The sequence below is a fragment of the Equus asinus genome, chromosome 5, assembly GCF_041296235.1.
Source record: "Equus asinus isolate D_3611 breed Donkey chromosome 5, EquAss-T2T_v2, whole genome shotgun sequence".
Classification (NCBI taxonomy): Eukaryota; Metazoa; Chordata; class Mammalia; order Perissodactyla; family Equidae; genus Equus; species Equus asinus.
Window position 1 is genome coordinate 73473675 of NC_091794.1, and position 26680 is coordinate 73500354.

At 36.5% G+C, this 26680-nt stretch overlaps 1 protein-coding gene across 5 annotated transcripts in view; it reads left to right on the forward strand.

The window, feature by feature from the left end:
• Window positions 1-26680, forward strand: part of FAF1 (Fas associated factor 1) — a 472685-nt gene that overhangs the window by 293715 nt on the left and 152290 nt on the right. For all 5 annotated transcript variants that reach the window (XM_044770763.2, XM_044770762.2, XM_044770761.2 and 2 more), the window contains one exon: window positions 19625-19720. In XM_044770763.2, coding sequence (XP_044626698.1) covers window positions 19625-19720 — 96 coding nt within the window. The remainder of the gene's footprint in view (window positions 1-19624; window positions 19721-26680) is intronic.

A 26680-nucleotide genomic window follows, 5' to 3' on the forward strand; every position in this document is an offset into this window, starting at 1 on the left:
CATAGTAGGTACTTGATATTTATTGACAGGGTGATTAAAGAAGGGTGACCAGGAGAAATGAGGAATGGTCAGACCTTAAAAGTGTGAAAAGATATGTGTGGTCAAATTCATGTTGTATATTGGATTCCTTCTATTATTGTTGTGACTGAGGTCAGCTGCAGAATCTTGATGCTGTATCGAGGGAGGAGTTACAGTGCGTTTGACTTTGGCTATAATAATAAGGCTGCTTATTGTGTCCTCAAGATCAGCTTAGCAGTCAGATGTTTTTATTGCACATCTTCTTACTATATGACACTTGAGTTGTACTTTGAGGTCTTATAAGGCAAGCAAGGTAAATACATATGAAAAGTTAAACATATGATAATACTGATGTTATATAGTGCGTAGGGTGAGCCTAGTAAATGTTCAAAGAATAAGACCATTCATCTGTTTTTCAGTTGTAAACGCATTTCGTGTGGACTAACTCATTTTTCTTTCATAATCTTTTTAATCAGGCAGAAGAGTTACTGTTTTTCTCTCACAAATAATGAAACTGAGGTTCAGAGAGGTAAATGACTTTGGCAAGAATACCAGAAAGTTAGAAAGTTGTAGAATCTGGACTAGAACCCCGTTCTTCTGACTTGTCTACCAGAATGCCTCCCATGTAACCATGTGGCCTTTCTGGTTGGCTACACCAGCACAATGCCATTAGTGCATTGATCTGTGAGAAATTTTTTAACCTGGGCGAAAATTTCCACACTACAGTGAAAGCAGAACATTGTCCCTCAAATGCCACTGTTAAAATGAATGACTATAATCTAGCAGAGTCTTCAAGTGCTCTTTACTTGTTTGGGGTGGTTCAAGCTTGGTACTTGAGCTAGTTGATACTTGAGGCTCTGAGGAGATGAAACTCAATACAGATAAGGTCCACTATAGTTGGGAGATGGTGAGAACAGTAGGATTGTGGTGTAGGAGATCATGTTAATGAGCCTAGGGTGTGGAGACAAGGGTACAGTATGGAGTTACCAAATCTAGGATGATGAAGGAGAGAACCAGGTCCTAGAAGAGGATTTGGGAACAAGGATAGTCTAAAAAAAACTCCAGGCTGCCTCCCAGTTGTGCCCAATATTGACTCCACTGCTCCCAGATATACACAGCTATACCATCAAAGGTTCCCCAGGAGAGCCAGATTCCGTTCTCATACTTTCCCCAAGGACATCCCACTCTAGTAGAGGGTCAATTCTAGAGTCAGTTATTGCTGCTTGCCCCTTAGTTGCCTGTATGTGTCCAAAATGGACGCATACTGGTTCTTAAGCCTCAAGGAACCAACCTTGGTGAATACCTCCTGAGTTGGCAAAGCAAGAGGATGCTTTCGTTATCCTCCTTCCCTAGCAGAGTTCACACAACACTGGCCATAGTAAGGTATTTTTTTTCTCCCAGGTCATAACGGAGTAAAGGTTTTAGTGTTGGGAGATTGGAGAAGGTCAAGTTTGGGCAATATTATTTTGGCTCTGTCAAATAGATTCGAATGTCATTTTAGCTAGGGATGAGTTCATATGATATCATTTAGGAGGCTCTTGAATTAAGTGGTGGTGAAATTTGTGAGTATGTTGAATGACAGAGTGTAGAAAAAGTGTGTGATGCATTGAAGCCTACAGGCCCAGCTCATATCTCCCCTCTGTAACTTGCCACCTGTTTGACCTCGGGCAAGTCATATAAGTCCTTTGGACTTTGGTATCCTTACCAGACAAATGAGTTATATTAGAAAATATGCATGTGACCATGTAATAGAAGATCTTATAGTTTTAGACAGATTTACTAATTTTGCTAAGCCTGTGTTTCCTCACCTGTCACATGGGAATATTAGCAGCTTTAGGATTAAATTAGTTAATTAGTGTGGATTGCCTGGCTAAACAAAAGTTAGTTTCTTTCATATGGGTGAACAGATGTAAATCTGGAATCAGAACAACTTGAATTAGAATTAAATTTCAACCCACCAGCAGCAAATAGTCTCTTAGGACTTCTGTTTCCTGAAACAAGAGTAATGATACCTACCTCATAAAGCCTTTGTATTAATGAGGAGTCAGGGGATGAATTTAAAGTGTTTGGCATGAATAGGTGCTCAATAAATACTGGGATCCTCTCCCTTTCTCTCTACCATCTTTCCTACCCCTGACTCCAAAGTTTTCCCCTAACTCTAAAATTCTCTGATTCTACACAATTCTAATACATGAGTCTTTAGTAAATGAAACGGATCAACTAAAACTTGGTAAATTTCAAATAAAATATGAGTCCTGAATGGCAGCCTTACTAGTGTCCTTTAAAAAAATAAAGCATTCCTTAAGTCTCAAATCATTTCTTGCTCTCATTTTGCTGTGAGATCTCCAGAGATTTTGTTTTGTTGTGTTTTTGAAGGAATATTTCCAACATTATTACTGTATGTCGATCAAAATAATGTTGTATAAATGACTTATTCCTAGCCTCTGGAAAAAATTTTCACTTTTTAAAAAAGTTTTGTTACACTCACATTAAAGTTTTCTCTCTCTCTTTTTTTTTAAACTGTAGTACTTTTCAGTAAATTTATTCAGCTCAGAGTTACAGGTTGATTAGTTTTTTGAAAAATAGAACTTATAATTAGCACAAAAAAGTGATTACTGCCTGTTTTGGAGAGTTAACACTGTAGCACAGCTTTTATTTTACAATAATTTTTTTTGCATTGCCCTAAATAAGTGCTGCAAGTATGAATCTGCCCACAAGACATGCTTGGCCCAGCATTATTTTATCGTGTCACAATATTTTGCAAAGGATTATTGAATTTGAAGATTTTCCTCATTATTTTAAATACAAAAGATTGTTCCTGGGCGTGGGGCTGTGTATATACATGCAAGAACCAGTGAACCAGTAAGTAAACATATACACGTGTGTATAGAGGGATTACTTACTGGTTGTTGTATTTACCTGAGTGTGAGTCGTAAAAAATACAATAGTAAAATAATACTGGTGTATTATTATTATTCTTATGTGAGACATTATTTAAAATGTGTTAGGATCTTTTTATTTTATACTGTATATTACTTGATAGTTTCTATACCAATTTGAAAATGTTTTCATTAGACACATTAAGCATCCTCATGAGTTTGAGAGCTGTCATATAAGTAGAGTTGAAATGACATTTGAATTACTCTAATTTTTGTGAAGTCCACAGAGGTGAAACATATTGGAATGCAAAAATAATTATACATAAACGTTAAATATGAAATGAAACTAGTGTGCCTTTATCAAAAAATGAAAATCTATAAGTTCAAATTATGTTGATGTTGAATTTGAGTATTCTATATTTTGCTTGTTTTGACTGGTGGTTTCAAGTCATCAGTGACTACTGAATTAAATTTATCCTGCTATCTTAGGTGAGAATCCTTTTAAGCCTTATACTTTTCATTCAGACCCAGAGGTCAATCAGACAGTACTCTGATGAAAGCTTTTAGTATTTCTTATCTCACTTTGGAGTGGTTTCCAGGGTTTTTTTTTTTTTCTTCCGTAGGTAGATTATGTTTTTCTCTAAAACATTACAGGTATCTTTCATATTTTATCTTGGCAAGGAAAATGCCCATTTAAATTAAAGCAATAGACATTTATTATGTGCCTGCCTTAACAAAGCAACCTACCAAGACCTGTGGGGGCTAAAAATGAGAATGTGAAACCCAGGCTGTGTCCTCAAGGACTTGAGGGTTCAATACCTAAACACAGAGAGGCAGGTTAAAAGAACCACAAACCAAGAATTCTAGAGATTCACAATAAGGGTACGGGACTTGAGCAGAAGGAGAAAAATCACTTGGCTGGAATAGGCCTGGCATGAATTAACCAGAAAGCTGAAATTCTTTGTTCTAGTTTCTAGATAGCACCCATTTATGCCGCTGTGCCTAACTTGGTAGAGTTAATTCAGATTCTGTTTTTTCCAAGAGAAAAAGCCACAACAAGATACCCAGCAGCACTATGTTCATGTGCTGAGACCAAAACTGTTAGCATATCTGCCTGAGTTTTGCCAAGGAATTAGTTGCTGCTGGAAAAATATCCAGAGCTCCTATGTTTGCTATCCAAAGAGTTCCACAGTGTTGTGGGGTAAATGGCATTCCGCTATTGACTAGACATGTGCCAAATGACTGGTGGGTACTCTCTATGCATACAAAGCAGGCTTGAGATGTATCCTTGCATATTTGAAGGTTCTCTGGTCGTGATGAGCTGAAGTCACCACTGATTAATAGCTCTCTAAAATAATGAGGTTTTTCCACTAAACAGAACCTCCTTATCAGACTTAAAATGAGGAGCCAGCTTGAGGTAAAAGCACCTTTCTAACCAAAGTTTTTGTCTTGATTTTCTGTGAATATGTTGTGATTATAGAATAAGGCAAAGGGCTTGTTTTGATAAGATCCTGGATTCTTATAATCAGTATTTCCTGTGTTGACTTTATATGCTTTTGTTAATAAATGACTTTCTAAATGTTAGAAAAAATAAGAAAAATAGCTTGAGATTTTTTTTTTCCATAAGACACCCCTTCTGTATTTTGGCTTGAGAAAAATTCTGCATTTCTAATCCTCCATTTGTGTATATGATGATTTTAAAATTTGTGGAACTGTTAAGATACTGAAATTATGTTGTTATACCAAAATTACCATGGATTTACCACCAATGGATGTGATTTCCTGTGAACAAGCAATTAATTTCTTCTTTTGAATTCCTGCTCATTGTCATTATCTTGTCCTTTGCTTTTCATGAGTGTTTACTACTTCTAGATTTTGTTTCAGAGCTATTCTCCAGAAGCCCTACATTGCATCCTTCAGCCAGTTTGCTGATATGTGTGTGTGTGTGTGTTTTTGAGAGAGAGAGAAACAACATTGAACTCCTTTTAACTCTGACCAGGTAATGGACACTGAGTATTTGTGAATCAAATCATGCACGTTGTGGCAAATACAGATAACATTCACTGTTGTTTTGTTAGTGCACATTAGCATTGATTATCATGTGGACGTATTTATTTCCCAGACTTTGCAGATCTTTGTCTAAATAACAGCAGCAAATAGTGAAGTGTCCAGAGTTTAGCAATCATCATTTGGTGTTTCCTTGAGTTCAAATTGAAGTAAAAGTGGAATAAAAGATCATTTTATTTATTTTTTAAATTCCCTATCAGGAGAGAGTAATTAACTCAAGATCCACAATTAGCCTCACAGCAGTCCATATTAACTACCTCCAACCATCCCAGGTCTTTCAGAGGTGGCATAATTCTGAAATTATTTTGTACTTGAAACAGAGAGGCTTATAATAACTAGCTTAAAATACATGTGAGAGTGTGAGGTTTTTCCTTTTTCTTTTTGTGTTAATGTGTGTCCTTTATAATGATAATTTTCTTGTTTGCAAATGGAAAAAAGAATAAATATTAGGAGAGAATGCTTCCTTTCTGCCTAGCTATAAATCTATGCCTTTCCTTTAATAAATCTAGAAATAGCTGCTTTAGCTGGAAATTTCATTATTGATTTAGTTATATGACACAAAAGAATTAACAAAATGAATCAAATATTCAAGCTTGGGAGAAAAGCATGACGAAAACTTAGTGAGGCCCGCTCATCACCATTGCCTGCTGGTAAAGTATAATTGTTGGCTCTTTCTTGTTTGCCTTTTTGGTTTTGTTTGGATTTGAAGGAAAATGTTCAGTTGCAGACTATTCCTGCATAATTTAGATGTGGCACAAAGTTCGACCCTGGAAACCTTTTCTGCGGTTCTCTGAATGTTTTTTATGCAACCTGCTTTTACAGGTTTAAATTACATTCTGTGACACAGTTTTTGTGGTTGAATTAGAAACTTTTTTTTTTTTAGTTAAACCTGTGATAAGTAATTGTCACAGTTAGCGCCCTGGTACAATGCTAATTTGAAGTGACATGTCCATACTGGCCCTCCGTAACATGAAGAAGCCTAACAGGTGTGAGGGGTGTGGCTTCCCATGGGCTCTGTTGAACTTCTAACCAGAGAAAAATAGCAGAAAAAGTGAAATGAACCTTGAATAAAGCTGTCAGCAGTAATTATCTCAGCAACACTTTGTGGGGAGAAAAAATAATCACTGGTGCTTTTATAACCTGAACACACTGCACCCAAGATAGATTTTTCACCCATTTAACATAAACCGCTGAATACCTTTCAAGAGGTGTTTTCATAGAGCCTAATTAAACAATAACAGCAATAACAATTATCATCAAATAGAAATTGTTGGAAGGCATGCATTTGTTTTTATTTTAACATAGTTTCTCTTTGGTATTTGTTTAAGTAGTTTTGGTAACAGAAAATTTTTTTCCATGCTTCTTGTTTTGGTAAGCCATTATGGTGTGAGATCTCAAGTAGTAAATGGAAAATTTTATCATTTTCTGGGAAAGGACATGTTCACAATTAGAAAAATGCTTGAAAGTTTGGTTTTCGCTGACTTTGGGAGGTGTTCAGTGTATTGGACTGGCCCATATGAAATAGGATACTATATGTGAATGGGCTGAATGAACTGCAAGTCTTCATATCAGCACTGCTGCATACTCTTTTTGGAGAGGGAGAAAAAAACACTATACTTCTTGAGTGGAGTAGGATCCGATCTGTTCTCCTAGCACCATCCATTGTCATTCTCCTTGACAGCAGTATACTGTCTGTATATACTGTATAAAGTATACTTTAATTTGCTTACAAAATAATTCAAATGACATAATGACTATGTTTGCCTTACCTGAGAAGTATAGAAAAGTTAAAGTCTAATTTTTCTTTACAAATTTCCAGGCTATAGAAGCTTACTGTGCTAAAAAACAGATGAGATTTTGCAACATAAATTTCTCCCTCTCTTTCTTTTGTTGCCTTTCTATGTCTGAAAATAGAGTTATGGTTCGGGCACTCTAATGACATTTAGAGACATAAAATTTTTTCATAATTCAACTTTTCCATGTTCCTGTACCCAATAAATCAGAGGCTTAGCAAGCTAGCCAGGTTGGCTTACATTTAAAGTGGAAAGGATGTCATTAAAAAAACAAAACAAACTAAGAATCAATATATGTTAATCCTAACTCTGTTCTATTTATTAGCTCTGCGATCTTGGGTGAAAATGTGACCCTTCTATTTTGTGGAATGGGACTGTGGCAAACTATGCCAGGTGCATTCTCACTAAGCGGGTAACAAGGTTTAGGTGTAGCACAGTAAAATAGAACTAACATCGTCTACACTTCATTCACAAGCCTATATCTTAGAAAACTGTTAACTTCATCAAATCAGAAACTGTTCACCATTGGCTATATCCCTAGCATTCAGCTGAGTTCTCAGCGCAAAGTAGATGCTCAGTAAAGGTTAGTTAAGTGAACGAATAAAACTATTTTGCACTCTACTTAAAACAAGTTTAGTACTATTTATTTGTCTGTTCCCCAGAGTTATGTAGCAAAATCCCTACAACCATACACACACACACGCACATATATATAAACTCTGAAACCCTCACAACAATCTTTTGACTTAGAAACTTTACAGAGGAGGGAATTGAGGTACTGAGAAGATAGGAGAGTAGTCCGAAGTCATACAGCTATTAGCTGGCAGTGCTGGGATTTCAAACACTGGCAGTATGTCTTTGAAGTCTGAGTTGATAATCACTCTGCTTATTTAGCTCTCCAAGGAAGTATAGTTACCCCTGATTACCAAAGAAATTGCCTTACTGTGACACATGTTTTTCCAGAGACTTCCCTGTCACAGGTGCAAATGATCCAGGAGACATCAGGGTGAGATTCCTTCTTTATTCGATGGGACACTCCCTCTCCCCTTCGCCTTCTACAACAGCAGGTCTGCTGATCCATTGTACCTGTTGAAGCAGTGTCACTGCCTTTCTTGGGACTATCTCTTCCCCAGTGACAGAAATGTCATACAGGGTTGTGGCTTGGGCAGACTTCCACAAATGTAGGATGACAGAGTTTTGATCCCTAGGTATTTGGCTTTCCCCTCAATTGGGTCCAGTTCCTGGGCCAGGCTTTAGTCACTTAACCCCGACCCTGACTCACCCATGAAAGTCCTCTGTCTCTAAAATCCCCACTGCCTCTTTCTTCCCAGCTCCTACCTGGGATTCTGGTCCTCCCCTCAGGAACTAGTTTACTAAAAGATGTTTATTTCTAGGAGACTTTTCCAAGTGTTACTAGGTATGATAGACTACAAAAAGATACCAGATGTTTTAGAAAACAGAAAATTTTGAGGTTAGGGAGTTTGTAGAAGGCTTTCAGGGGGAGATCAAGCTGAGTTTTGAAGAAATGCTTTCACTTACTTTTCTCTTATGATCCTAACATACCTATGAAGTGGGCAGATGGGAAAGAATGGGGAGGGAAACCAAGGCAAGAGTAACAGCAGGAGGAAGAGCCTAGGAGTAGGCAAGTGCGAGGCATATTTTTGGATCAATGAGCAAAGAAGCCTGTATACAGTATACACAAGTAGTTGGGAATAATAGCGAGAAATGTGAGCCAGGTGTGGCCTTGAAAAATTTGCTCAGAGTGAAAGAGAAGAACTTGGAAATCACCTAGCCCAGTTTTTTTTTTCGTTTTACAAGTGATAAAACCGAGAGACGAGAGTTGATCAGGGTCACACAATGAATAAGAGGCAGATTTCGGATTTTAATCCAGGTCCTTTTCTCTATGTACAGTGTTCTTTCCATGTATTAGCCTATCAATATTTTTATACACATGGAATCATATCACAAGCAGTATTGATGGGAGAAAGTCATAAAAGAGCACCATGCAGCCAAAGACATAAAAGAACAGTACCTGCTTTGCTTTAATGGTGGTGACAAAAGAAAAGTAGTTTATAGTCTGGTTAAATGTATTTAAGCTGAAAATTCTCAGTAGACTTAACTGGTCCCCCACAGTCACTGCAGCAGGTAGGAATACCCCTTTCTTGTGCCCCCAATAACCTATTTTCCTCTCTCTCAATCTTGGTTAAGTTCATCTCATAGGAATTAAATGGGAAACCTGTAGCAAGTTCCACTTTTGGATATCACTTGTAATATACCCTTTTAAAAATCTCAGTCATAAGCAGATAGTGAATGTCAAAGTTGGGCTCTTAGATGCACTCAGAGCCAAAATATATCTAAACTCTTCACTGGGTGGCACTTAGAAGAATGTCATACAAACTCTTGAGAAGAGATAAGAAACCTGCTAAATAAACTTACTTTGTTCACCTAGGAAGAAAATATTTTACTAAACATTGGTCAACATTTTCTGGATATCTTTGGTGTGGAAAAGATTAAGTAATGTATTTGGTTGTTCTATGTATGTTTCAGAACACATACTAATTAAGTTAAATGTAGTTGACATAAGGTGTTATAAAACACCTAACTTATACCAATAAGCACTTAACCGATACCAATACCGTCATCTAGGCTTAAATTCTTAAAGACAGTAATTTAGGCATTGCGTCTGAAAACACATATGTGATAATCCTTCCTTCTGATAAAGAGCCAAAGATATGAAGTGTTGTGTGGTTTTTGCTTTTTTTCAAAGTTGCAAAATTAATTAAGTCCACTATACTAGGCACTTTTTCACTTATCTTTTTAATGCTGTCAACAAAGATATTATTCCAGTTTCTCAGATGAGGCAACTGAGGTCTTTATGAGGTCAAGCAATTTCCTTGAGAAATGACATTAAATATCAAAACCAAGATCCAAGGCCAGGTTATCTCCCTCTAAGTGCCTGACATACAATAGAAACTTAAATGTTTATTGAATGATTAAGTTTTAGACTCTGGGTAACTATATGGTTAATATAACTTACTAAGCAACTATCTCTAAATTATGAAGTAATTATGGAGAAGAAGGGCAAGGTCAAGAAAAATCTGCACATATTTAAGATTACTTTTTCCTCCTCACCAGTCAGTGGATTAGAAGCAATATACTTAATATATTCATTCCCTCTTCTGCCCTCCACCAGAGGGTGCTCATAAGCAATTAAATGACAAAGCAGTAGAGACAGAAACTGAGAAACAAGTGCCATTTTAATTCACAGCATGGATTATTGGCCTCTGTGCAAAAGATTTGACTTTAAAACAGAATTCTTGATTCGATTGAAATAGCTTCTTTGGTTGAAAGTTGCCTTGCTAATAACAACTTGTTTGCCTTCCTGAGCTAGTATCTTTACACAGGTTAAACCTAACCATTCTCACTAAATAGATGTTAGAGACTGCCACTGGGCAGTGTTAGGCTGCTGTAATAGGGCTATATTTCTTATATAACTTATGCTCTAAAAAAAGTACTCTAGTATTCTGAAGTACTTCAGAAGCTTTTCTAGTGTACTCACTAGAATCAATAAATAATAAAATCCAAGAATGTTATTATCATCTGTATATTTAGTTTATAAAAGTACATCTGTTTAGAAATTTTGCCAATTTTGTTGCAGTGGGCAATTCTTTATCTCCTTATGGTATAATCTGGTTTTAGGAGCTGGGCTGCAATGGAAGATTAAAAAACAAAAAATTCTGCATGAGCAACCTTTTTTTGATAGAAAGAACTTAAGATAATGTTGGACCAGTGCAGGGAAGCATGAAGGTGGGTAATTATAATACGGAAAAGTAGCATCAGGTGATTCTCTTTGTTTTCAAGAATTCCAGCAGGTTAAAAGAAACAAAACAGAAAAAACAGGTCAAGAGCATTTTAAATTATTTTGATATTTATTTCCCCAAATTTTCTTTTTAGAAATTTGAGATAATTAAACCAAGATAGTTACTAGTATTTTGCAGCTATCACATAGCTGCAAGAACATAGATAAGGTTATTTAGTATAAGAAGAACATAGATAAGGTTATTTAGTATAAAGACCTAGCTTAAGAGTTAAGAGAACATGCTTGTGTTATCATTAAGCAGATGTGTGACCTGGGACAAGCAACTTTACCTCTCTACATCTCAGGTTCTCCCCCTGTAAAATGGGAGGATTAAACTAGGTCTTCTTGTGAGGAGAAACTGTCTTTCATGTGAAATCTGTTGGGAATGATGGGGCTACCGATAGAAGTTTAAGACTAGGCTGCTGACAAGCTTCTCTCTGGAGATTCTCATTACTAGCTTGGAATGGAGCAGGTGGTGCTTGAGGGGGAGGGTATGGCAGTAGCACTTAAACCCAGCTAAGGCTTCAAGATCTGTGGTCTCCTGGCTTAAAATTTGTACCAGCAGATACCAGCAACTGATGAATTCTAAAGACTCTTCCAACTCTAATATCTTATGAGTCTAAAATGAAGCCATGTATAGCAGGCATCCTTGTTTCTTCCAGCTCTGCTTGCTTGCGTGATAACATTCTTGTTTATGTACATAGCAAAAAGCCTAAGAATTTGTTACTGTTGATGTTTATTTCACTAAACCATACCAACTTGCCAAATCAATTGAGGACTGTAACACAGCAAGGCCAGGTGGAGAAGACAGTTTTTGAACTGTTAACACAGGAGTTTTGTAGATAATTGATCTTGACCTGCACATCTCTTATAATATTCCATTGGTTCCAGATTATTGTTAGTCACTTCCCTTTTAACAGTGTGCTTTTTTATGAGGTGACTAAACTGCTGTTTAACCCTGTTACAAGAATGTGGCAGTGGGCTAGTCCAGACAAGTGAATGTGCACTTGGTAACTAACATTCTTAATAAGCTTGCTTCAACCTGCCACAAATTAAAGCTCTGTGCCTTTTCTACCACATAAGTGATTTAAAAAAAAAAAAATTTGCATTGTGAATAAATAAGCTTTTTTGATTTGCACTGCAGTTGGCAGTAAATTAAACTTCAGCCTCATGATTTGGTTTGACTTAAAACTACCTTAATAATCGGTCTAGCTGAACAGTGAGCATTGAAAATTTTAAAGGGGTGATCCAGCAGTCATCTTCAGGGCTCCTTACTCATAAAAAGCTTTTTATCAGTCAGAAATGTAATCTAGTTGAAAACTCCGTGTCTTTTGGAGTCAAATCTGGTTTGCCACTTAGTAGTTGATTGATCTTAGACAAGTTGTTCTACCTCTCTAAGGTTGTTTAGTGATCTGTGTAATCATGATTATCTTTAGTTTGCAGGATTGTCATGTATAGACATATATTATGTTAAACACTTAATATGTAGTGCCTGACAAATTGATGGTGTACAGGAGTAGCTGTTTTAATTAAGCCAAAGAAAGTAATTATTTATCACACCTTAAGACAACATATAGTTGGGCCTTAATAGTTGTTTGAAGTATTTTTAAATGGCTCTGAGATAAAACTGCTGGAGTTGGAATTTTAGCTCACTACTTGGTACGTGTGTGTGACCTTGGGTAATCTTCTTAATCTATTTAAGCCTTAGTATCCTCCTCTTTAAAAAATGGGGATTATAGTAATACCTATCTGTCAGGGTTATTTGTGAGATAAGTGGGGTAATGTATATAAAGCACTTTGTATAATGCCAATACATATTAAACTCTCAGTAATAGCAGTTATTTTTAAAATATTTTAAAAACTACTGAGTGGTTTCATGGGGATTTGTATACATATTTCAAAACTTATCAAATTGTACACTTAAAAATGTGTATAGCTTGTTGAAGGTCATTTATACCTCAATTAAGCAATAATCAATGATGTGTGTGTGTATACCTTCTTTATATTGTGATGATTATATTCAATGTTGGTGCCCAGTAGCATTCCCAAACCTGGCTGAAATTAATTATGCTGGTACCTTGTCATGATGATGACAAGCTTGAAATGTGGTTTTAAAAAACTCTTTCTTATATTAATATTCTTTTTAAAACACCAAGGAATTGTATTTTACCAACTGAATTTTAAAAGATACAAATAGTAAAGCTATAGTTTCAGAAATGTTAGGTTGTGTTCCTGAGTATATCACATACAGAACAAGGATCCTGCAGGTGACAGAACTGAATCTTCTTAGTGATGTATTAAGATCACAGTCCATTAGAGCTGGAAGAGATCTGAGAGGTCATTAATGTGGGTTGCTCCCACATCTTACAAAACAGATTAAGGCTCCTGATGACTAACTCAAAGTCTCATAACTCATTCTCCTAAATTCCAGTCCACTACTCTTAAAATGTCTCAGTCTCTGTCATTAACAGTGAGGAGGTATGCAGGCTGCAAGTGTGTGTTTGGGAGAGCACTAAAATTTGGCTACAAAATAAAAAATAGTTTCAAGAACTAATTCATATTTTTTTTTAAAAGATTTTATTTCTTTTCCTTTTTCTCCCCAAAGCTCCCCAGTACATAGTTGTATATTCTTCGTTGTGGGTCCTTCTAGTTGTGGCATGTGGGACGCTGCCTTAGCATGGCTTGATGAGCGGTGCCATGTCCGCGCCCAGGATTCGAACCAACGAAACACTGGGCCGCCTGCAGTGGAGTGCGCAAACTTAACCACTCGGCCATGGGGCCAGCCCCTAATTCATATTTTTAAAGAAAGCGTTATTAAGAAGGGCCATATAAACACCCTGAGAGCCAAGCCTAAAATAATAATTCTCTGTTAATGACTTGTCAGAGATTGCCAGTCATCACTTATGATGATTTACAGGAATTATCTTTTGTACATTGTCTTAATATTTCATTTTAATTTGTTTATAAGGAAAACATTGTATACTTTCTTAATTACATAAAGGGAAACATTGAGAAGATTCTAAACCTTCACCAAAGAGTGTGCTTTTTAGTCTTGCCATTATTATTTATGAAAATTAATTTCACCTTACACATTGCATAGTTCAGTGTTTCACAACTTTTTGGCCTCAGGATCCTTTTGTGCTCTTTAAAAAAATCATCAGAGACCCCAAAGAGCTTTTGATTGTATGGATTATATCTATTGATATTTGTTGTACTCAAATTAATATTGAGAAAAAATTGTGTTTTTTAAGATAATAATAGATTCATTACGTTTATATAAATAGCATTTGTTATGAAGATTAATTGTATTTTCCAAAAAATAAAATTACTGAGTAGAGTGATGTTTTACACTTTTGCAAATCTACTGAATGTCTGGCTTAATAGAAGACAACTGGATTCTCATATCTTCTGCATTCAGCCCGTTGTTATATATTGTTTTGATTGAAGTATATGAAGAAAATCTGACCTCACGCAGATCTGTTGCTGGAAAAGGGAGGAATATTTTTGTCTTTTCAGATAATTGTGGATATTCTTCTTTGATACTAAACCAGAACTCGATAAGTGATGCTTTTCTAACGGTTAGTTTCAATGTGGAATCTGGAGCCATGTCAATGTACTTTTTGTACTTTGTTACAGCAAAATCCATTGCTGATTCTCATACTTTGATTACATCCTTTACCCATGCACAATTTTATAACATCCTTCATTCATTGTTCATTTGGAGAGTATTGGTTCTCTGAGTTATGGAGATTTTATGGCAGATTTTATTATATGATATCAAAAAATCACATCTGTTAATATCACCACTGATCTCGTTGGAAAAGTTTTTAAGCATTGGGAAGCTGTTGAGTTCATGATGACTGGTAGATTTCCAAAATTTTAACTTTTACTTGAAAATTCAAATTTTGTCATTGGCACTTAATACTGTCAGACTTATTCCTTGAAGTAACAGTCTTGCTTCATTCATTTTGGAGGAAAATCCTGATATATACCTAAATCCGAATAACCATAGTTTCTCTGCCCGTCGTTTAAGTAATAATAGTGTTCCATGAAAAAAGTACCTGGTTCAGCACACAACTCAGACAATTAACCAAGTGCTTTCTTCTCAACACAACCATCATACTCTGCTGTGCAGCAGGAGTGTTTAATGCATACTTCCCATTTGTCACATAGAATATTAAAAGACAGGTACTCAAGAGTCAAATTTAATTAAAAGTAATAATTTTTACTGACTCAGTAGGGGCATTCTGAAGTGAAACTGGCATTTTTATCGTGAGAACATGACTGGAGACTTTAGCACAGTTAGGTACCACTACCTTAATTTGTGATAAGGTACCACAGTTTCACCCACCATTGCTTTGTTGGGTCTGCCCTCCTAGGCAGGAGGATTATGTACTTGGCGCATTCCACTTATTTCGCACCTCAAATTTTCCAACATAGAAGGAGAGCCTACTGCCTAATGAAGTCAATGGTGCCTTTCTGTACTTATTCCAAAAAGGGTACCTTGATCTCCGCATTGTTAAAATATCATATAAGAAGTAGTTTCCATTTTTAAAAAGCTAGATGATTGCAAAATTTATCATCAGGGTAAAAACAAAGTGAAAAGGTCAAATACCATCTAAGTATTATTATGAAAATTATTTTGGCCTTGTGGAACCCCTAAAAGGATCTCAAGAACCCTATGTCTATAGACCACACTTTGGGAATCCCATGGCTTACGAAAAATACTAAGAAATTACTAAAGAAAAGTACTAAATACCTTTTATAAGAAGAAAATACTTCAATTAGACTTTGAGTATTCACTAACTGATAGAATATCTACTGTTTGGCAAATGTATTCACCTTTAGGCCATCCTCATGGAAAGCCTGTTAGGAAAGGTAATATTATCCAATTTTGTGGAAGAAACTGAAGTCTGAGATAAAAAGTATTGATTTGTGTAAATAATAGAACAGTGACTAGCAGAAGTGAGCTTGAACTCAGAACACTCTGACTTTAGAAGTCCTTGCTTTCAAGAGAATCAGGAGACAAGCCAAGAAGATAAAGATGTGGAGCAACAGGAACTCTCACTCGCTGCTGGTGGGAATGCAAAATGCTACAGCCACTTTGGAAGACAGTTTGGCAGTTTCTTAAAAAGCTAAACATACTCTTACCATATGGTCTAGCAGTTGCATTCCTTGGTGTTTACCCAAAGGAGTTGAAAACTTATGTCCACACAAAAACCTATACCCAAATGTTTATAGCACCTTTATTCATAATTGCCAAAACTTGGAAGCAACCAAGATGTCCTTCAGTAGGTGAATGGGTAAATAAACTGTGTACATCCGGACAATGGAATATCATTGAGCACTGAAAGGAAATGAGCTTTCAAGCCATGAAAAGACATAGATGAACTTCAAATACATGTTACTGATTGAAAGAAGCCAATTTGGAAAGGCTATATATTGTGTGATTACAACTAGATGACGTTCTGGAAAAGGCAAAACTATGGAGACAATAAAAAGATCAGTGGTTGCCAGAGGGGTGGGGGGATGGGGGGGTGTGAGATGAATAAGCAGAGCACAGAGGATGTTCAGGGCAGTGAAAATACTCTGTATTATATTATAATGATGAATAAATGTCATTATACCTTTTACCAAACACATAAAAGGTACAACACCAAGAATGAACCCTAATGTAAACCGTGGACTTTGGGTAATGACAATGTGTCAGTGTAAGCTCATCCTTGGTAAAAAATGCACCATTCTGGTGAGTGATGTTGATAATGGGAGAAATTATGCGTATGGGGGCGCAGGGAGTATAGGAGAAATCTCTGTGCTTTCCTCTCAATTTTGTTGTAAACCTAAAATTACTCATAAAAATAAAGTCTTAATGTATACAACAAAATCCTGTGCCATTCAACAGCATAACCCATTATGTATATATTATATATAATTATATATATATATAAAATATGATCAATTGTAGGATCAATTAGCCAGGGAAATTTTAGACATGAAAATTCCATTTTTTCCACAAACCTCTCCTCATTCCTAAGCATCCAGAAGATTATACCCTGAGATATATGGCGTTTGTTTAAGTGTATGGAATTAAATACTAAAAGAAATCTTGACTTAACTTTATTTTGAATTTGTGAACCTGTTTTGAAGCTCTGCATCTGTGATGTAAGTCAGAGAATTACAGTCTAACATGGCCAGAAGAAAAAAACGAATAAAGCCTTGAAAGATATTTTGAAAATGAGTCACAGTTCTTCACTATATTGGGCTAAAACAATCTTGTGATTGAAAGATTACCATTACTTATAGGTTAATTAATTAATGTATGTAAATCTAAATTTTTAAAAGTAACCCTCTTCAGCTATAAAGTCAAACAAAACTGCAGTCCTAACCTTTTTCTATTTCCAATTTCTTGCAAAATAAATACCACAATGATAATAGCATCAATCCTTTACAATTACATAGCAATTTGGTTTGACATACATTATCTCATTGAATCTTCATAACGACTCTGTAAGGGAGATAGAACAGATTGTATTACCCTATTTTGTAAATTAAGGACAGATTGTATTACACCATTTTGTAAGTCAGAAAACTGAAGTAGAGAAGTTCTAAGTGATTTTGCCCATAGTCATTGGGCAATTGAGTGATTTAGCTAGCCTGGAACCTCAGCCTTTTGACATCACATCTTTTATGTAAATTTAGGTTACGAGCCCCAGCAAACATTTACTTTAGCCCTAACTTCTTGAAATCACTGTCTGAGTAATTTTTGTCCCTTCCAAGAGGTCCCCAGCCCTACAGAGACTACCCGGTGGAGAAGTAACCCCATCTTTACTCACTCGTATTCTTTTTTCTCTACGTGTTCTTACATGCATCTCTGCCAGTTGGTATATATGTTCCCTGAGGACAGACACTATGCTTTATATTTAATCAGTGCTGGGCACATAGTAACTCAGAAATTCCTGACCTTTTAATTTCCTCAGTGCGTTGTGACCAATAGGATCTGAAATAGGGTGATGCAGACACCCACTTGGTCAGAAAGTGCTAGCCACTCTCTTCTTATCTTCAGGAATTTTTAGGAGCTATGGGGAAGGTTAATGTTGATAACTGTGGAGACAAGCCCCTTGAGGAGCTAGCCCATTTGTATTATCAGGTACTTTTAGTGAGTACTTTCCTTCAGCTTCTCCTAAAATATGCCCTCCTTTAACATACACATGACTGGGCTGTATGCAAATGTACTCACAGTGGAAGTTAATCATAACATTTCTCTTCTCTCAGTCCTAAAGATAATAATCATTGGAATGATAAGAGCTCTTATGCCTGTTTCAGTATAGTTTCAAAGCCAGATTTTACTTACCTTATCACATTTAAACCCTTTCAGAAGTCCATTGAGGTAGTTAGAGCAGAGTTTACTCACTTCAGTTATTCAATGAGGAAACTCTGGCTTAGAATAGATAAATGACTTTTCCAAGATCAGGAGGCTAGACAGTACTTGAATCAAGATTGTTCTGGCTCTTGGTTCAGGTCTCTTTTTATTACACTACATTGCTTCTGATTGTCAGTGACATTTACCATCATTACTATTTCATTACCAGAGGGTTTCAGGGTGGGGGAGGAGGACTTTTTTCAAATGAAAAATATTGTGGAGGTAACATGGCTTGAAATTTAGCCTATACTTCTTATCCAGCTTAGCTTTGCTTTTGTTTGTACTAAAATGAAATAAATTGAGCTAGTTGTGACAATTATGTTGATGAATATTATTGAATAGAAATGACAAAATCGATGCAATTTTGCTTTTATTTATTTTTTTATTAATCAAGTCTTCTAGCATTTGTAAAGTACAATACAAAAACAAACAAAAAGCTTTAAACAGACTAAAGGAAAAATAATAATCAAACATGAGGTTTTTATCAGTATAATCTATATGACAGCACACACCTCACATGATTAGAAATACCTGGATATTGTGTCACAGTTTGAAATTCCATTCCAAAATTTGTCTTCAGATAATTAGTTTGATTATAACCCATGTTTGAGTTGTAGTAATGTCCAAACTATTGTGTATTTGGTTGGTCCCAATGAAATTAGAGATATTTGTCAGTTTAATTCACACCTCTCCAAAAGTCACTAGTGGATGTTTTCATTGTGCTAGTGGATACCCTATTTTATTTCTAATAATAAAGGAAACTTCACTTTATATCATTACGTTACATACACGTATGTGTCATTTCATGAACACCAAAAAACCCTCTTTTGACTGTTTAATATTGTTTTTAATTCTTTTATCTAGACAAAAGTGACATGCACTCATATTTGCTCATATTTGCCCAAATTTAATTTCAACCTCAAAATAGTTATTTAATATCTGACCCACTATGAACTTCAGTAAAAGCAAATGTATGTTGCTCTCATTATTTTGGCAAAACTAGACAGATTTTGGGGTAGTGTTTTAGATCATGACGGTAATAAAAGCAGTGAACTGAGTGTGTGCCAGGCACTGTGCTAGGTGCTTTGCGTCCACTACAGATTCAGAAGCTGCAGTGATCATCTGAAGCTGTGGATTAATTCTCATTAAAGCATAAATGACGTTGTTACCATGTGTGGAAACTTTATTTTTAAATGCATCCAGCAAACACTCTTCCAAGTACCCTCCAATAAAGATTTATAGAGACTGCCCTGGGAATTAGGAAACAGAAGTATTATTATACTAATCAGAAAAGTAACAGACACGCTGGGGAGGGGGTGAATGTATATGATTAGCTTTATTTTAGGCTTGCTACAGTTTCCTGGAGCCCCAGTCTATTGTCTAATGAAAAATGGCCTTGGCTATTGTAATATCCCATATATGGAAAAATTTCAAATTCTCAAAGCCTTCCTGGTAATTTAATGCCTAGGCTACTGGAGTGAGCTTTCTAATTTAGCTTCAAAAATAATAGAAAATATCCAAAAAGTAGAATCCTTTTGTGAAATGTGGCCTCATTTTGTTTACACGTGATGGATTCATCTTTTTGCAGATGTGTCTAGCTGAATCAGGGCTCTCTTATCCCTGCCATCGACTTACAGTGGGAAGAAGATCTTCACCTGCACAGACCCGGGAGCAGTCCGAAGAGGTAAGCCTGTTTGCCAGCTTTTCACTGAACAGAAGGCCTGTCCTCCACCCACCTGCCCACTTCCTGTCCCTTTTTTATCTGCCACAGCAATGAATAGATAAAGTTAATGTAGCGTGAATAAAGTCTCAGTAAATTCTTGAAGACAGAAACTTTGCATGCAAGGTTATTGCTAATGTGCTCCTTCTTGTTCTATAAGTTTCATGTTTCAGCAGACAGAATTTGGGTGGATTGGTTGAAATCATTTTTAGTTAGAACTGTCAGGTTAACAAAGGGATTTTCTTTGCTGCTAACTGTATAGTTGAGTATATTTATTAGGACTGATCGTGAAGTTCCTTTAACTCATTGAGTTGGAGCACCTTGCGTGAGCCAGGCATTGTGCTTGATACTAGGTACCTATACCAAGGTACTCAAAGTCAAAGGTAATAGATTAGGAAACTAACAATAATGGCATAATGTAATAAATGCAGTGATCACTGCACACAGGGTGCTATAGAAACAAAGAAGGGGGCAGATAAGATTGAACATGTTTGTATATGTGATGTGCCTCTGTGTGTCTTTGTGGGTCTGAAGGATGTTAAAAGGCAATTATCTTTTGCCTGGCTACAAATAGCACTCTGTATAACTATGACTTTGGTTATAAGGGAATGGGAAAGAGAGCCTGGATGTTACAATTTATCTACTTAAAAAGTATTTATCAAGTTCCTACAGTGTGCTAGGAAGAGTCATCACCATGACTTAAAAGGTATATGCAACAGAGGTCATAACTAAATAGCACAGAGAATATTTACAACAGCATTTTCGGGCTAGAGCATGATCCAAGTGATTGAAAGCTTGGGCTGGTCCAGTAAAACCTTTTCCACTTACATTCTATTCAAAATATGATTGCAAATTTTTATTTAAATTGACTATATGTTTTGGACACTCATTCTGGAAGCTGCTGCAGGATGTCTCCAGCCATCCTGAGTATGTATTTATATCAAATATGTGAAAGGGGCATGGGACTGCATAAGTGAAGTTCTAGTCTGTGATCATCCTCTGAAAATGATAATTTGCTACTTTGATTTTTAACATTTTTAAGAAATCCACAAAGAAGGAAGGTTTTTCCACTGCTACAAATAATACTGTACTGGTTTCTTGGGCCTCTAAAAATATTAATTTCCTTTAAAGAGCCCACACCATTTTTTCTAGCACTTTATCTCACTAATCCTCATGAAAGAAAAAATGATATTGAGTTTCACTGCTTGGCAGAAATTACCAGAAATAACTTATTGAAATTTCTTTCTAGTGCTTGAGTATATTTTTAATGGCTAAAAGTAGATTATGCTTCAACTCTTTAATGGATAAATCCAGTAATACTAAAAGGTGGCCAACTAACTCCACTCAAAATTATTAATTATTCTATGCTCTGAGAGGTGACAGATGCCTGTTTCACTTTCCTTCTTTCTCTCACCCTCACCATTATATGTGTTATTTGGGCGGTCCCTTCAGCAGAAAGAAGTTAGTGTCATACAGCGAGGAGTAGTGTTTGTGGGGCTGGTACACTCTTTAGGTTAATTAGAGAAGAAGGTAGAGTGGGGTCAGGAGGCTTTGCCAAAGTAAAACAGCCACAGCCTTGGGAATATCTTAAAATCTGATTACCTGGCCTCAGTCCATTATTTTTCCTTTCCTGGCAAACTGTAAATACCTCCTCCAGGGGGCTGGTAAGAAATGGGAAAGAAGCTCTCTTGGTTTTTATCTTGTCATAGAATTATAAAACTGGAAGAGATTTTTTATTTGATTTCCACTCTTCCATCTATTCATTCCTTATTCATTTACAGATTTATGTAATGTCTTCTAGATTCCAAACATTAGGACCACAGTCTGTATGCTGAAAGAGCTCACTCAAAATATCCCCTCAGAATATACCTGTATTTTATATCCAATGACAGGGTTCTGTCCTCATGAGGCAACCAGTTTCATTGTTAAGCAGCTCTGTCTGTTGATATCTTCCTTGTATTAAACTGGAACCTGTGTCCTTTAGCTTCTACCCAGTGGTTCTGCTTCTTTCTTCTGGTTTTAACCCTTCTCCTATGTGACTTCATGCATGTCAAGACAGTTACCATTTTGCAGTTGACTGTCTTAAGCCTGAGGTTAGGAAAACAATATTGAAACCAGTAGTTAAATTCAAGTTTTGAATTTTATGGATTATAGTTATGTGTCCTCTAGCTAGGGGAATTTTATTTTTTACGTCCTCCTTCTGGCTCTACAAATAGATTTTCTTTATGATAATTCAACATTTTCTCTTTCCTTCCCATCCTCCTCTTGTTCCTGAGCCTCCTTTTAGTGATCTTCCCATTATCTCTGGGTACCTAGCTAGGTACTTATCTATCCTCTTCCCAGCTGGTGGGTGGGACAGTGTAGGGACCTCCTGGACGCAGGCTTCTTGGGAATTATCCAGTCCTCAGTTGACAGTGAAGAAGAAGGAGGGGTACCCCAAGAATAACAAAAAACAAATTTCAAATGTAGTTAATGTTAAAATTATTAGGTTATAAGTTCAGTTAAGGAAACATCTATTGAATGCTCACTATGTGCTAGTCAGATAAATATAAATTGACAATTTCATATTGTATAATTAAGGAGAAAATTGAGGCAAGTACAAGATACTAGGGGAACACAAATAAGGCAGGGAGTGTAACCTTCAAGAGTGTTTGTGAGCCAGCCCTGATAACCTAGCAGTTAAAGTTCAGTATGCTCAGCTTCGGCAGCCTGGGTTTGGTTCCCAGGCACAGAACCACACCACTCTTCCGTCAGTAGCCATGCTGTGGCAGCGGCTCACATAGAAGAACCAGAAGAATTTACAACTATACACAACTATGTACTGGGGCTTTTGGGGGAAAAAAGGAGGAAGAATGGCAGCAGATGTTAGCTTAGGGCAAACCTTCCCCTGCAAAAAAAAAAAAAACAACCCAAGAAACTGTGTTCCTATAAATCTCAGGGTTCCTGAGATGAAATAGGGTCCCTTGAAAGAAAGTTAAGGCCACAATGCATTCATTTAAAAAATTTTTTAAAAGGATATTTGCAGACAAAAAGCATTGTCCACCTCTGTAGCCCTAACAACTAGTGTAGTGCCTGGCACATACCAACCAGAGAATAAATATTTGTGAATGAAGATTCTTTTAAAAAGCAGAAGAAAGACTAGAGGAGTTGACATCCAAGTTGAATTACAAAGAATGAGTCACAGTCAGCTAAATGAAGAAATGTGGAAATAATATTCCATTCAGCGGAACAGCATGATCTGATACAGTGTATAGGGAGAGATGAGTGCAGTTTGGTGTTCATGCACAAGAAAGTGGGAAACAAAGAAAGAAAAGAGATGAGGCAAAGGTGAGTAGGTCTTACATGTTAAATTGGGAAGTTGAACTCTGGGGAGTTATAGAAGGCTTCTAAGGAGGGAATGATTTTTTTTACCCCCAAATAGAGTTTTTAGAGAAGAGTACTTTGGCTGCTGTGAAGAGGCTAGCTAAAGGGAAGTAAGACTGGAGACAGGGAAATCAGATATATATGCCAGTACAGGAAAAGATAATGAGATCCTGAACTAGAACATCATTAGTAAAAAGAGAGAAGGACATGAATTCAGGAAATATTTTGGAAGGAAAATCTGTAGGACTGGTGACTGATATGATATGTGGGAGAAAAGAGAGAGGGAAGAGATAAGAGTGATACCTAGGTTTTGGCTTCAATGACAGAAAAGATTCATTCAGTATTACATACCTTCTATATGCCTGGTCTGGTCCAGTTGCTTGAGATATAGCCGTGAACAAAGCAAAGTTTTTCTGTAAGAGAGCTTGTACCTAACAAAACGAAATTGAACTCAGATAATTGCCCAAAATCTGTATTTCAATTTGTTTTTATTGAGTTCATAATAGTTTACATCGATGTGAGATTTCAGTTGTACATTGTTTCTTGACTGCCACCACATAAGTGCTCCCCTTCACCTGCTGTGCTCCCCCCACCCCCCTTCCCCTGGTAACCACTGAACTGTTTTCATTGTCCCAGTACTTGTTTATATTCCACATATGGGTGAAATCATCTGGTATTTGTCTTTCTCAGACTGGCATATTTCGCTTAGCATAATTCTCTCTAGGTCCTTCCATGTCATTGCAAATGAGATGAATTTGTCTTTTTTTCTGGCTGAGTAGTATTCCATTGTACATATAGCCCACATCTTCTTTATCCACTCATCCGTTGTTGGGCACTTAGGTTGCTTCCATGTCTTGGCTATCGTGAATAGCGCTGCAATGAACATAGGGGTGCATATGTTGCTTTGGATTGTTGATTTCAAATTGTTTGGGTAAATACCCAGTAGTGGGATAGCTGGGTCATATGGTAGTTCAGTTTTTAGTTTTTTGAGGAATCTCCATACTGTTTCCCATAGTGGTTGTACCAGTTTGCATTCCCACCAGCAGTGTGTGAGGGTTCCCTTCTCTCCACACCCTCTCCTACATTTGTTATTTTTAGTCTTAGTGATTATAGCCATTTTCAGAGGTGTAAAGTGATTTGCATTGCCTGCTGATTAGTGGTGTTGAACATCTTTTCATGTGTTTATTGGCCATCTGTATATCTTCTTTGGAAAAATGTCTGTTCATCTCCTCTGCCCACTTTTTGATCGGGTTGTTTGCTTTCTTATTGTTCATTTGTGTGAGTTCCTTATATATTATGGAGATTAACCCCCTGTCAGATATATGATTTGCAAATATTTTTTCCCAGTTGGTGGGTTGTCTCTTTGTTTTGATCCTAGTTTCTTTGCGTTGTAGAAGCTCTTTAGTCTGATGAATTCCCACTTGTTTATTTTTTCTTTTGTTTCCCTTGTCTGAGAGGACATAGTATTTGAAAAGATCCTTTTTAGTTCGATGTCAAAGAGTGTACTGCCAATATTATCTTCCAGGAGTTTTATAGTTTCAGGATGTATCTTCAAGTCTTTGATCCATTTTGAGTTTATTTTTGTGTATGGTGTGAGATAGTGGTCTACCTTCATTCTTTTACATGTGGCTGTCCAGTTTTCCCAACACCATTTATTGAAGAGAGTGTCTTTTCTCCATTGTATGTTCTTGGCACCTTTGTCGAAGATTAGCTGACTGTAGATGTGTGGTTTTATTTCTGGGCTCTCAGTTCTGTTCCATTGATCTGTGTGCCTGTTTTTGTACCAGTACCATTGCCATTTTGGTCACTATGGCTTTGTAGTACATTTTGAACTCAAGGATTGTGATACCTCCAGCTTTGTTCTTTTTTCTCAGGATTGCCTTAGTAATTCAGGGTCTTTGATTGCCCCATATGAATTTTAGTATTCTTTGCTCTGTTTCCATGAAGAATATCATTGGAATTCTGAGAGGGATTGCATTGAATCTGTAGATTGCTTTGGGTAGTATGGACATTTTAGCTATGTTTATTCTTCCAGTCCATGAGCAAGGAATCTCTTTCCATCTCTTTAAGTCGTTATCAGTTTCTCTCAGTAATGTCTTAGAGTTTTCATCGTATAAGTCCTTCACCTCCTTGGTTAAATTTATTCCTAGGTACTTTACTTTTTTAGTTGCGGTTGCAATTGGAATTATATTCTTGAGTTCTCTTTCTGTAAGTTCGTTATTGGAGTATAGGAAAGCAACTGATTTTTGTAAATTGAGTCTGTACCCTGCAACTTTACTGTAGATGTTAATTATTTCTATTAGTTGTCTAATGGATTTTTTTGGGTTTTCTATATACAAGATCATGTCATCTGCAAATAGCGAGAGTTTCACTTCTTCACTCCCTATTTGGACTCCTTTTGTTCCTTTCTCTTGCCTAATTGCCCTAATTGCTCTGGCCAAAACCTCCACTACTCTGTTGAATAAGAGTGGTGATAGAGGGCATCCTTCTCTCGTTCCTGTTCTCATGGGGATGGCACTCAGTTTTTGGCCACTGAGTGTATTGTTGGCTGTGGGTTTGTCATATATGGCCTTTATTATTTGAGGTAATTTCCTTCTATCCCCATTTTGTTAAGAATTTTTATCATAAATGGCTCTTGGATCTTGTCAGATGCTTTCTCTGCATCTATTGAGATGATCATTTGGTTTTTATTCCTCAATTTGTTGATGTGGTGTATCACATTGATTGATTTGCGGATGTTGAACCATCCCTGTGTCCCTGGTATGAATCCCAGTTGATCGTGATGTGTGATCCTTTTGATGTGTAGCTGAATTCGTATTACTAAAATTTTGTTGAGAATTTTTACATCTCTGTTCATCAGCGATATTGGCCTGTAGTTCTCCCTTTTTGTGCTGTCCTTGTCATGCTTTGGTATCAGAGTGATGTTGGCCTCGTAGAATGTGTTAGGCAGTGTTCCATCCTCCCTAATTTTCTGGAATAGCTTGAAAAGGATAGGTATTAAATCCTCTCTGAAAGTTTGGTAGAATTCCCCAGGAAAGCCGTCTGGTCCTGGGGTTTTATTGTTTGGATGCTTATGATTGCTGTTTCAATCTCTTTCCTTGTTATTGGTCTATTCAGATTGTCTGTTTCTTCTTGACTCAGCTTTGGGAGGTTGTAAGAGTCTAAGAATTTATCCATTTCCTCTAGGGTATCCATTTTGTTGGCATAGTTTTTCATAGTATTCTCTTATTATCTGTTGTGTTTCTGTGGAGTCTGTTGTTATTTCTCCTCTTTCACTTCTGGTTTTGTTTATTTGAGCTTTTTCTCTTGTTTCTTTGTCAGTCTGGCTAGGGGTTTGTCAATTTTATTTATCTTCTCAACGAACCAGCTCTTTGTTTTGTTGATCCTTTCTACTGCCTTTTTTGTTTCAATAGCATTTATTTCTGCTCTGATTTTTATTATTTCTCTCCTTCTGCTGACTTTGGGCTTTGTTTGTTCTTTTTCTAATTCAGTTAGTTGTAATTTGAGATTGCTTATTTGGGATTTTTCTTGTTTGTTAAGGTGAGTCTGTATTGTGATGAA